Consider the following 13,065-nt stretch of genomic DNA (forward strand, 5'->3'; position numbering starts at 1 on the left):
AGGAATTGAATAACAAGGAGCACCCTAGGTAATAAACTGAATTTAAAAATTATTACTGTTAGGTTGGGTGGTACAAATTTCTTGAATAGTAACAATATATCATGAAATTGTGAATGTAGGAAGTTTGGAAATCTAACTGGAAGAGTGCATGTTTCATATTTCTGATACCAATGGACATTTCACCGTGTAGAGATGGGGAAATTTCAGAGATATTTCGCTAACTTGCTAAGATATTTGGAAAATCTAAAAGTTAGGGAAGTTTTTTAGAAACATGGAATCAGTTAATAAACCTTTAGGGAATTGTTAGAAGTATAATTGCTCAATTAAGGCTCAAAAAACCACATCAAAGAACTGTATAAATGAAATAGGAGAAAGTTAAGAGACATTAATAGGCATCTTTATCTTTGTCTCCCTTTTAGTCTTTTAGCCATCTTCTCTTCATTAAGTATTTCATTTACTTCCCACTTTGACATTTGTTTTTTTTTTGTTATTATATGTTTTGATTAGATTAAGAATCCTCTTTTGTAGTTACATGCATTTTTCTTTCTTTTGAATTATATTGACTTGGTAAGTGAATCATATCAAAATAATAAGCCAATTATCGTATCGGCAATTCCTCCATTGGTTCTTTAGGAAAAGATTTTAAACAAATTATACTGATTTAAGGGGAATAACAGAAAAGCTTTTATAATATTCTAAAAATTTAAACCTTAATATATTATCAATAAAATTTGGAATATCGTCAACATATTGGAAAAATATCAGAGAAATTAGTAAAGAAATGATTCTTGGAAAATTGCATATTGCACGACCTAGCAAAATGGAGAGATTTCGGGGAAATTTCACTGCATATCACACATATTACGAACTATGGAAGCATGCAAGCTCACACAGCTAAGGATTAGGATCCTACTATGACAAAAAGGAACGAAAGTATTCTTAGCAAGTTAGCATTATGTTGTGGTTTCTTTATTCTATGCATCTACAATCAGCTAAGGTTTGTGATTCCTTGATATTAGCACATTCATTGTTACTCAAATTTTGTATGGAGTTACCGATACATTCTTAGCAAAAATTATTACAAGAATATACCACCTTTGACAAGACGTTTCAGATTTTCTCCACTTGGACAAAATATTAGCATCTTATTTCTCTACTCTTTAAGAGATATGGAAAGATCTGGATCATTATCAAGCATGGTTTTCAAAACCGGACTGGACTGGACGGTTGGACTGGAAAAGCTGGGAACCAGTCAGGTGACCGGTTTTGTTTTTCCCAAAAAACTGTTGATTTTGGTCAGCAAACCGCTGACCCGACCGTTTAACCGTTCAAATGGTTTTGACTGTTCGACCTGGGAACCGGACCCCTGATTGGTTCGTTCTTCGGGTCGGTTTTAAAAACCTTGTTATCAAGTTATAATTTAGAAATATATTGAGGATGCTGAATTATATACTAATCTCAATGAACAATATCATGTCATGCGTATAAACCCATTTCAAATATGAAGGGCCTGAATGTACCTAATAGTAGTGATAACAAAGTATCTAGCATAGTAGCATGGCTTGCTTGATTTTGAAAATTGAGTATCATTGTTACATAGGCACCATATTTTGAGTACTTATTGAATTAGAATAACTAAGAAAATGCTTTTGCTTTTAACATACACCATATGTTATTGGTATTTTGTTGTTGCTCATTTGGAGTTCCAAATGATGGAAAAAATTTATTTTCAGGTCTAAATGTTGTTGCCAAATTAATTGGATGCAATGTGGGGGAATTAAACTTAGCTTTATCAACTCGCAAAATGAAAGTTGGCAATGATAATATTGTCCAAAAGCTTACACTATCTCAGGTAACAAGAATTCTATGGAGAAGGTCTATTTGATCTGTCTTGCACAAAGTGGTCTAGCGATGGCAGAAATAAGCATGAACCGTGCCAAGGGACTAGTTCCTCCAGTCAAATGGTTCCTTCATAGGAAACTGTTTGCTATATACTTGTTCATGCATTCTAAGAATTCCTGATCTTGAATGCACATCATTTTTTAATCTTGACCATAAAAAGATGTGATAAAGTGGTTGGTAGGACCAACCAATCAGGCTTAAAACTTGGAGGAGACCATCTAAAAGGGTCTCACCCTTGTGCATAAGCATCACAAGTACCACTTTATGCATCGATGGATTCTTGCAAGTGTCTGTATACTTTTTTCTTATATAGTAGGTATAAATTTCTCTAACTAGTTCCTATTTTTTAGGCAATTGACACCAGAGATGCATTGGCTAAATCACTCTATGCTTGTTTGTTTGACTGGCTGGTTGAACGAATAAACACATCACTAGAAGTAATCAAGCGGCGTACAGGAAGATTCATCAGCATTCTTGATATTTATGGCTTTGAATCATTTGATGTGAGTTCATGTATTTTCTATGTTGATTATTTTTTAATGTATAAAGGTATTTATTCAAAGTATGATTTTCTTTTACCCTTTCTTTTTTCTTGCAGAAAAATAGTTTTGAGCAGTTTTGCATAAATTATGCCAATGAAAGATTGCAACAACACTTTAACCGCCATTTATTCAAGTTAGAGCAGGAGGTAAGCAGTATGGTTCTTTGTTTTATATTGACTGGTGAATGGTGATCTGCATCTAATCACGAAGTTTGTTGTTTTTTAAGTAGAGATATACTTCAAAGAGTTCGTACAGAAGAAAAAATACCAGTACTCATTACACTGGAGTGGTTTGATCTTTATAAAAGCTACAATGTTTTTACTCCAAAAGATGCTTTCTCATGTTACAGAACAACGGTGGCAATGGTAGGGCTTATATGGTTAAATTATGAATGCTAATCTAAACTTTTCTTTCAGGAATACATCCAAGATGGCATTGACTGGGCAAAGGTTGAATTTGAAGACAACCAAGATTGTCTAAATCTTTTTGAGAAGGTGAGTAGCTAATTAATGATTACTTGTATAGAAATAATGCCATTGATTGGTCTAATAAGTGTATTGATGGATTCTTTTATTATAATAGGACTATGTAGTACTTAGTGAGGAGTGAATATGAGCTTTTCTTCAAGTTTGTGAGAAAGAAAAGTAGTATCATTCCATTATCCATAGTGTCTCCATGCACCTGTTTACAGACACATCACAGCAGATATGTGGCTGACTGCATTCTTTTGTTAAGAACTGTGTTTTCAGTTGTTACAGAGTGTTTCTAGATCTTCTCTGCTACCTACAAATATCAGAAAGTGTGATTTATCACACCAATACCGTATGTGAATTTATAGCCGTCCACAAATTTTTGTAGCTATTGAAATTTCTAATTTGACCTACTGGTTTTGAATAGAAAGACATGGTTATTTGGGTAGAGATATGTTACAAGAATACTGAGATAAAGGAGGACATGAAAATGGTAAATAACAGAATTAAGGACTCCATTGATACTATCTAATGAAGATTTTATAGTAAAGTAAGATAGAAGGAGAAACTAAACAATTAATACGAGGAGGAAAACAGTTAAACAACCAAGGCTGGACAAATAACAAAATTACAACAGAAATAGACGAGTTTGCATGGTAGTCACTAATAAGTAAATGAATATGATGAGTTTGCATTGTATCTTTATTTTATCATTACTTCATGTCATCTATTTACCCATGGGGAAAGGGGTAAGCAATGAACTTGGATTGAAGAGAGAGTAGGCTTATAAGATCATACATTTTGTTTGTGATATTCTTGTCATTTCATTTGAAGTTTTTCTATTGAATACCTGGATATTTCTAGTTCAGTGTTGTAATATTTCCCCTCCTTGAATTTTTATGCAGAAACCATTGGGATTACTGTCTCTATTGGATGAGGAATCAACTTTTCCAAATGGAACAGACTTGACATTTGCCAACAAGCTTAAGCAGCACCTGAATTCTAATTCCTGTTTCAGAGGAGAAAGAGACAAAGCTTTCACTGTCATTCATTATGCGGGGGAGGTTGTCATCTTATCTATAACTGACCCTGTTTTCATTTATTTTGTGAGGAAATCTAAGGTACATATCAGATAGACAATGAGAACTGTTACATATTACAACGAATGTAGCAGAACACTTAATGAAGTAGCAATGAATTGCATTGGGTTGAATATAGTAGAAATCTTGCTGAATAAAAAAATCTGTAAAAGAAAAGATGTTTTCTTGAAGAAGAGAAGAGAAAAGAAGAAGAAGAAGAGGAAGAAGTTTGAGAGAGAAAAGAGAGCTCTTAATCTGGCCACCCCCTTCACTAGTATTTATATTAAAAATATAAAGTGGAGTACAATGACAAATATGCCCTTATAGGGTGGCAATCATCTAAAACTGCATAAAACACTTAAAAGGCAATCAACAAAGGGCCCAACAAGAGTGCTGTGGTCCCCACTTCCTATCTAAACAATAAACGTATAAAAGATTACTGCTAAATCTGCACAAAACTGATTAAATCCTCAACAAATGTATAGATGCCATGTTGAATCCAACTCATTAAATAATCAAGTTGATAAATGATATCCAAGACCAACAAATTTCTACTCAGCCATGTAAAGTTTGGTCTCTATCAAGCCATTACCACTCAGATTGAAGCATGCTTCTGAAACGTGATTCTTTTTATTAAAACCACATTTGGTTGCAAAGAAAATGGGATGCAACAAAAGAGAAATAGAAAAGTGAGAACGAATGAACTAAATTGCTTTTTGTTTTTTGGTTTTTTCTTTGTTCATAAAAACAAATGTGAATGTTGACAAAGCAACAACTGTCATCTTCATTTTCATCATTCAAGCCTTATCCCAACTATATGGAGTTGGCCAACTATCAAAAAAAGAGAAACTATATGGGGTTGGATACATGACAAGGAAACAACAAACCTTTTCTTTTGTTTGGCATTCCTAAAAGGCCTAGGTGGGAGAGTGAGGACCACATTTCTTTCCTCACACATCTCTCTTTCCCTCTATTTCAACCTTTTGGGAGAGAATAAGAGTGCAACCAAAAGAAAATTTAACCATGGAAAGTCATTTTCTTTTAGATTTTCTTCCTATTATTCCATTTTGTTTGCAAATAAATGCAGCATAGTTGATTTGGAATATGTTGACCTAGGTCTTCAACTCAAATGTGCTTTGTTCATGGAAATTTTGGGCTTCAAGCTAACTAATGAGTAATGACCTAGACTTCTTTAGGAATAACTTTATCCTAGAGTTTAATAGGTAGTGAAAATTATTCAATGATTTATAATTTCAGTGATCAACACTCATCAATGATCATCTGGTTGGTTTGGTACAAGCCCAAATTTAACTTGATATTAAATTTTATTTTTGAAGTCCAATGATCATCTGGTTGGTTTTCTAGAATTCCCACTTAGTAAATTTCCCCCTAATTTAGTTCATGCTACATCAATACAAAATGTATGAAAACTAATGTACTTTTGATCATTACAACGAACTAAAGCATATAAAGTGCACAATTCGAAGCTTATTATAATTATTGAAATTTCTTCAATAGAGAAGTATTAATCATTCTATGAATTTTCACTTTGTATTCATCTTGCTGATAATTTACCCAATTATTGTCCAAATTTCATGATTCTGATCCCAATGGAAAGCCTAGGCTAGTATTTTACCAGTTTCCAAGAGAGGCACCTAAACACTTTTTCATTCAAAAATATGTACTTCCCAAAATAAAGTCATGGGATTGGAGGGAGGGACCATGGGAGAAAAATGAATCAAATCTTGCAGTCAACTCCAACACTTGTATATTAATCATAGCTTAGATACAAGGGTCACACACTTAAAATAAATGTATTCTGTTTTGCATGTTTTTGTAATAGGATCCCAAATTGTTGTTTTTGGGTAGCTTTGTTGACAGGTTGGGTCCAGGGGTATTTTCGTCATTTTATAAATCAGATTCTGGTCAGGGGCAGTTGAGTGCACTTCTGTTGGGTTTTGGTCTCTTGGGTCTTTTTGTAACAAAAGTTATCTTTTGGGGGTTCATTGAAATTAGTTTTGTTCTTAAGGAATTGCTTGTGAGAGGAAAACATTCTAGGGGCTTATGTGTAAATATTTTAATTGGCTTCTCCAGCAAGCCATTGGGTCTTATAAAAGAGAAGGAGGCTGTTTCTGAAGGGTCTTTTTGGTTCTTTCTCTCTTGTTTGAGCTGTAGCTCAGCCCCAGCTTGGGTATTCAAGTATTGGGAGCTTGGGTTTCGAGGAGTCGACCCATTTTGGCACCTTCCAATCCCTCTATCGCTGCATGTCCGCGCGGGAGGCCAGCTTGCTGCTATCATTACTATAGCGGAACTGTTCTAGGAGGAGTTTTACTTGAGGTTCAGGTCTGAAATCCCTAAAAATCCAACTTGTTTTGTTGTTTTCAGATTGGTATATTTTGTGCTTATTGGTGTATACTTGAAGTGTTGCATGTAATTTGTTTTTTTGTCCACATCAAGTGGTATTAGGGCAAGTTCTTCCTTGGGTTTGCTTCAAAGTTCATCTCCTTGTGTTTTGCTATACTATTATGGCTGCAAGGGGTGGACGTAGTAGGGGTGGTAGAAGAGCACAACATGTCACTATAGAGGTTTATCAAGAGGCTATAAGAGGACGACAAGAAAAGATTGAGCATCTTGCTCAACTTGTAGCTCAAAATGCTGCTAGGGATGGTGATGTAGCGAGTGATTTGGGGCTAGGAAGAAGAAGACAAGCTCGTAGAGTTGATGAACAACCCACTAACATTATTAGTGAAGAATCAAGTGAAGACATTGAGCGACCTGAAGGTGATCAACATGAAAGGAACAAGAACCAGCGGTGGGAAGACCGAATAATGCAACCTTTACAATCCAATCAAGGTCATGGTGTTCAACTTCATATTAATGAGTTCGATGGTGAGTTGGAACCTGAAGAGTTTGTAGATTGGTTGGACAACATTGAAAAATATTTATATTGGAAAGAAATGAATGAATAAAGAAAAGTGAAGCTTGTAACAACAAAGATGCGTAGGATAGCTTTGGATTAGTGGAAAAATTACCAAAGGGTAGAGAAAGGAAGGGGAAAAGAAAGGTTAGTTCTTGGGGAAAAATGAAAGAGAAGCTGAAATCCCAATTCTTACCACCAAATTATGAGCAAACTCTTTACCAAAAAGTGCAGAATTTAAGGCAACGGGAAAAGAGTATACAAGAGAGTTTAATAGATTAACTCTTTGGAATAATATGATAGAAATTGAATAATAAAAAGTTAGTAGATATATCAATGGTTTGGAGGTTGCCAATACAAGATTAGGTCAACCTACATTGCCTATATAAAGTAAAGGATGCATATCATCTAGTTATGAAGGTTGAAACTCAATTGAGTCAGAGCTCAGGGAAGAAACTAAGTGTTGTCCAAGGTACAACTTCAACAGTTGGTCGAAGTGTTGGGGCTGGTAGGAATCATGTGATCAACCACTACCAGGGGATTGGTTGAGAAAGAATATCTATAGAACATGTACAACTGGTGGAAAGTTGTGTAACCTGATTATTGACTGTGAGAGTAGTGAGAATCTTGTTTCTCAAGAGATGGTGGACAAGGTGCAGTTCAAGACTGTTCAATACCCCCGACCATATTCTATTTTGTAATTCAACAAAGGAAATGAGGAATGTTTAGTTAATTTCTCTACTGGTAATACATTTGAAGAATCGGTGTGGTGTGATGTTGTCCCAATGGCAATATGACTGTAAGACCATTTGTTATGGGGACAAGAACACATACAACTTTGTAAAAGAAAAAAAGAAGATAACTCTTAAACCAATGCAACTTGATTCATTTCCAAAGAATGAAACTAAGCCAACCACTACCCTATTCACCTTAAACAATTATCTCAAGATGGGAAATTGGATGATGTTTATGTGTTGGTTACAGAAGATGAGAAGAAGTTAGCAAAGAAACACTTGTTCCAGAGATAGTGAAGAAGCTATTTTATGAGTATGTTGTTGTGATGCCTGGGGAATTACCCAATGGCCTTCCTCCCCTAAGAGATGTACAACATCATATAGATTTAATGCTGGGAGCAGCATTGCCTAACTTATCCCACTATAGAATGAGTCCTAAGGAGCATGAGGAGCTCCAAAGACAAGTAATAGAGCTATTGAAGAAGGGGCTGATACGTGAGAGCTTAAGCCCATGTGTTGTACCAGCTTTGCTCACGCCAAAGAAAGATGGTAGCTGGCATATGTGTGTTGACAGTCGTGCTATTAACAAAATTACAGTTAAGTACATGCTTCCTATACCCCACCTTGACGTCATGTTAGACACATTGGCTGGTTCACAAGTCTTTTTAAAGAAAGATTTGAAGAGTGGATACCATCAAATTCGTATCCGAGAGGGGGATGAGTGGAAGACTGCATTCAAACTAAGGAAGGTCTTTGTGAATGGCTGGTTATGCCATTTGGGTTGTCAGTTGTCTAATGCTCCTAGTACCTTTATGAGGTTCATAAGCCAAGTTCTAAGGCCGTTTATGGGGAAGCTTGTGGTAGTTTATTTTGATGACATACTCATCCACAACAAAGATCATTACAACCACTTAGAACACTTGAGAGTAGTCTTATAAGTCTTTAGACAAAATAAGCTATATATAAATTTGAAAAGTGTAATTTTATGATAGACTGGTTGGTGTTTTTGGGGTATGTTGTTTCATCCAATTGATAAAAAAAAGTTGTTTCAGCCAAGGATATTGAAGTGGATCAAGAAAGGTTCAAGCTATCGAAGAGTGACCAACACCAAGGACCTTAACTGAAATTCGTAGTTTCCATGGGCTAGTAACATTTTATCATCCATTTATAAAGAATTTCAGCACTATTGTGGCACCCATTACTGAATGTTTAAAAGGAGGTGAGTTTACTTGGACTCTCACATCTGAGAAAAGCTTCCAAGAGATAAAGATGAGGATGACCAATGCTCCGGTACTAGCTTTACCTGATTTTAACAAGTTCTTTGAATTTGAGTGTGATGCATCACATGTTGTGATTGGAGCTGTCCTTGGCCAAGAAGGTTGTCTAGTTGCTTACTTTAGTGAGAAACTCAATTATGCTAGAAGGAGGTATTCCACTTATGATGTTGAGTTTTATGCCAAGAAGTTTGTGTTGTATTCAAACCATAAAGCATTGAAGCATCTTAACTCCTAGTAGAAGATGAAGGGAAGACATACTAAATGGGTTGATTTTCTACAAGAATATAATTTTGTTTTGAAGCATAAGGTTGGACAACAAAACCTGGTAGCCAATGCACTTAATAAGAGAGCTCACTTGGTGACCACAATGTCTACTAATGTTGTGGGATTCAGCTCCATCAAAGACCAATACCAAGATGACCCTTATTTTTGTAGAGGCTATGCAACATGTGACAAGGATATTCGAGCCAAGTTTGTGTGGAATCATGGTTACTTATTCATGGGCAATAGGTTATGTATTCCATCAGGATCTTCTAGCCAAGTCTACAAATGCATGTGTTCTACTATGTTGATAGGTGTCACAAGTGCCAAACATCAAAGGGGCAACATCAAAATACAACAGACCTCTTTGATCACCATGGAGATCTAGAACCAACAACAAAGGTTGGTCAAGGACAAGCACAAAGAGCCAGTGGTTCTAATGAGTTTGAACAAGTAGAGGGTATAGAAGATGTTCAAGTCACCAACACTCGAAATGGGGCCTATCTTAGGTTATTGGTCAAGTGGAAAGGGAAACCAACAATTGAGAACTCTTGGATTAGTGAAGACTGAAGAGGAGTTTATGAAGCTAGATGGAGACATGTACAAGGCTGCTAAAATTGCTGCTTGTATGGGAATGATGAGGCCAAAGAAAAGAAAGAAAAAAGAAGAAAAAAAAGAAAAAATGTGAATGTATTCTGTTTTGCATGTTTTTGTAGTAGGATCCCAAATTGTTGTTTCTAGGTACTTTGTTGACAATTTGGGTTCAGGGGTATTTTCGTCATTTTATAAATCAGATTCTGGTCAGGGGCAGTTGGGTGCACTTCTGTTGGGTTTTGGTCTCTTGGGTCTTTTTGTAACAAAAGTTATCTTTTGGGGGTTCATTTGAAGTTAATTTTGTTCTTAAGGAGTTGCTTGTGAGGGGGAAACATTCTAGGGGCTTATGTGTAAATATTTTAATTGGCTTCTCTATCCAGTCACTGGGTCTTATAAAAGTGAAGGGGGCTGTTTCTGAAGGGTCCTTTTGGTTCTTTCTCTCTTGTTTGAGCTGTAGCTCAGCCCAAGCTTGGGTATTCAAGTATTGGAAGCTTGGGTTTTGAGGATCTGACCCATTTTGGCACCTTCCATTCCCTCTATCTCTGCGTGTCCACGCGGGAGGCCAGTTTGCTGCCATTGTTATTGTAGCAGAATTGTTCCAGGTAGAGTTTTACTTCAGGTTCAGGTCTGAAATCCCCAAAAGTTCAACTTGTTTTGTTGTTTTCAGGTTGGTATTTCTTGTGCTTATTGTCGTATACTTGAAGTGCTGCATGTAATTTGTTTTTCTGTCTACATCACCCTCTTAATAATAAGATAATGTACATCAACAGTACCAATTTCTCTTTTTAGTTGTGAATGATGTGGTTTGGCATTTGGCAAGTATTATTTTCTCCAATGCATTTTACTCAATGTGTGATTGGCAAGCATTGTAAATGTTGGATACCTCAGATTTTTCCTTCAATTCTGTTAGCTGTTCTTTCTGCCTGAGTTTTAAGACTAAAAAATTTATTCTTCCCTTCTCAGGTTACATATGACACAAGTTGCTTTCTGGAGAAAAACAGAGATCTGTTGCATTTAGATTCTATTCAACTTTTGTCTTCTTGTACATGCCAACTCCCCCAGATATTTGCATCCAAGATGCTTACTCAATCTGAGAAACCAGTTCTTGGTCCTTTATATAAATCAGGGGGAGCAGATTCCCAAAAGCTAAGTGTTGCAACGAAATTCAAGGTAGTTGTTATATTTATAGCATATCAATTGTTATAAACATAAATACAATTATCGCAAACATGGTGATTGTTCTCTTTCTTATCTTTTCTTACTTTTGTTCTCTCTTTTTTCTTTTGTGCAATTTAATAAATATGGAAGAAAAAATAGAAAATAGTAGGAGGGTTGTGATGGTCTCTACCTTAGCAGGATGGTGCAGACTGTCTGTATGACCAATAATAGTATTGAGGCTTAATAGCTTCTATAAAACATGATTGATGATTCCAATGCATCAATGTTTTGCATATAGACGTACTCCCTGTTAGACAGTTTTGTATGCCCTTAGCTTCAATCAAAATTGATGTACTTTATGAGTTTATTGTAAATGAATAAAAATGCATATTTGATTCATGTTCCCTTGGTATGTTTCTGTGTAATACCCTTAAATTGGACACTTATTGAGACTCGTGTTAGTTTAGAATGTTCACAGCCAGTGGGTCGGTCTAGGGAGACCTATCCTGACAAGGCTGACACTGTGGTGCCACCAAGTCGGTTGGGGTGGCTTGTCTCAGCTACCGGGGTGAGACCCTAGGCACATACAGTGTGGGATCAATTGAATCTTTGAATTGGACCAGATTTCCAGTATTGCCCTGGACCTTGGAGATTGATGGGCAAAACTGGAAAGTTACACCCGACTCCTAGACTCGATTATGATATTGCACTAGGTGTCGGATCGGGCTGTCTTTGATGTACCAATCAGTGAGATCCTTAGCGGGGGTCAAAACCTGGGTAGGTTGGGACAATTCGAGAATTCATCTGAGTGGGTGATCATAGTGACAAGATCAGCCCCTTTGTCGGACAAAGGCAATGATCGGGGATGCATTCTCACTGTTGGAAACCAAGACTGCTGGCAGCCGATTTCAACCGTTGAGATTTGTTTTGCAAAGTATATTTTATATGAGATATAAAAGTATATACATTATGGTTTCTAAAATGTTTGCAAAAAGGTTTTAATTCCCGGGATCCATATAAGTGGAGAGTGCAACACTGTTCCTTGCAGCCGAGGGAGAGGTCTCTCTCTTGATGGGTTTTAGGGGGTGCACTGTCTTTAACAGCGTATTCGACCAAGCCTTGTAACAAAGGCTGGGCCGAACCCATGTGGTTGATGTGTAGATCAATGCTTGGGTCCCACGCCATACAAGGAAGCCCAACTGGGCAGCAGTTAGGAAGGTTAAGTGAGCACATAAGCTTAATGGGCCTAAAGCCCATTTCGAACTGGGCTATTTATTTAAGGGCGAATTCTGAGATGGATTAGCAGATAGGATAGGGTCTTAATCCTATCCACTCAGAGAGTCCAAATCTGAATATGATTCAGATCTAGAAACCTCCCAATGGTTTTAGGAGAAAGTTAATCTAATCTGCAGATAAGATAAGGGTTTATCCTTATCACTAGAAGAGAAGGCTGATCCAAATATGATTTGGATAAGCAGCTCCTAATGGGATTAGGAGCTAATCTTTTAAGTTAACAAAAAGAAGGAGGGGGCGGCAGCCTTGAGAGAGACCAAGAGATACATCAGATCATCTTTAGTGCTGAAATCAAGAAGAGAGAATTCTGCACCCTGCGAATACTCTCTTGCCGCCTCCCTGTTCTTGTCACCTTGTTTGCCAGTTCGATCTCTAGTTGTGGGAGAAGTCAAGATTGGATATTGACATCAGTTCTTTGAGAAATGATTGAGAAGGAAGCTGTGCTCACGTACCATTCTACTGATTCTTGCGAAGGACAGAGTTCTTGGGGAAGAACACTACTGATTCTGCTCCATCCTGCACTGCGCCATCTTCAGTGGGAGCAGTCTTTGGATCCTTCCTTGGGCGTGAACACCTTCGTTGGGAGATATTACTTCTCCTTATCAGGTATAATTCTCTCCTATTCCTTTTAGTTCAGATCTGGTTCAGTTTAAGGTTCAAGAATGATCCTTGAAAATATGATTTTCTAAATAGGGAATGTGATTCCCAGTTGAAGGAAGAGAAAATTTTTTGAATTTCGCCCCTTATTCCGCAATCTTTGGGCGTCCATGGGATGGATCTCTCATCCCTTCACTCCCCATGTGCAAAGCCCAATGTGTTCCATGAATCTTATACTGGT

General features: G+C 36.8%; 1 protein-coding gene across 1 annotated transcript in view; it reads left to right on the forward strand.

The window, feature by feature from the left end:
- The window catches only part of LOC148860767 (myosin-1-like), a 52,186-nt gene that overhangs the window by 23,669 nt on the left and 15,452 nt on the right, over positions 1-13,065 (forward strand). The window contains exons 12-17 of the mRNA XM_088983503.1: positions 1,734-1,852; positions 2,253-2,405; positions 2,501-2,590; positions 2,861-2,938; positions 3,820-3,978; positions 10,740-10,946. Coding sequence (XP_088839629.1) covers positions 1,734-1,852; positions 2,253-2,405; positions 2,501-2,590; positions 2,861-2,938; positions 3,820-3,978; positions 10,740-10,946 — 806 coding nt within the window. The remainder of the gene's footprint in view (positions 1-1,733; positions 1,853-2,252; positions 2,406-2,500; positions 2,591-2,860; positions 2,939-3,819; positions 3,979-10,739; positions 10,947-13,065) is intronic.

This window comes from Nelumbo lutea, chromosome 4 (assembly GCF_056320005.1).
Source record: "Nelumbo lutea isolate HS-2025 chromosome 4, American lotus-T2T, whole genome shotgun sequence".
NCBI lineage: Eukaryota > Viridiplantae > Streptophyta > Magnoliopsida > Proteales > Nelumbonaceae > Nelumbo > Nelumbo lutea.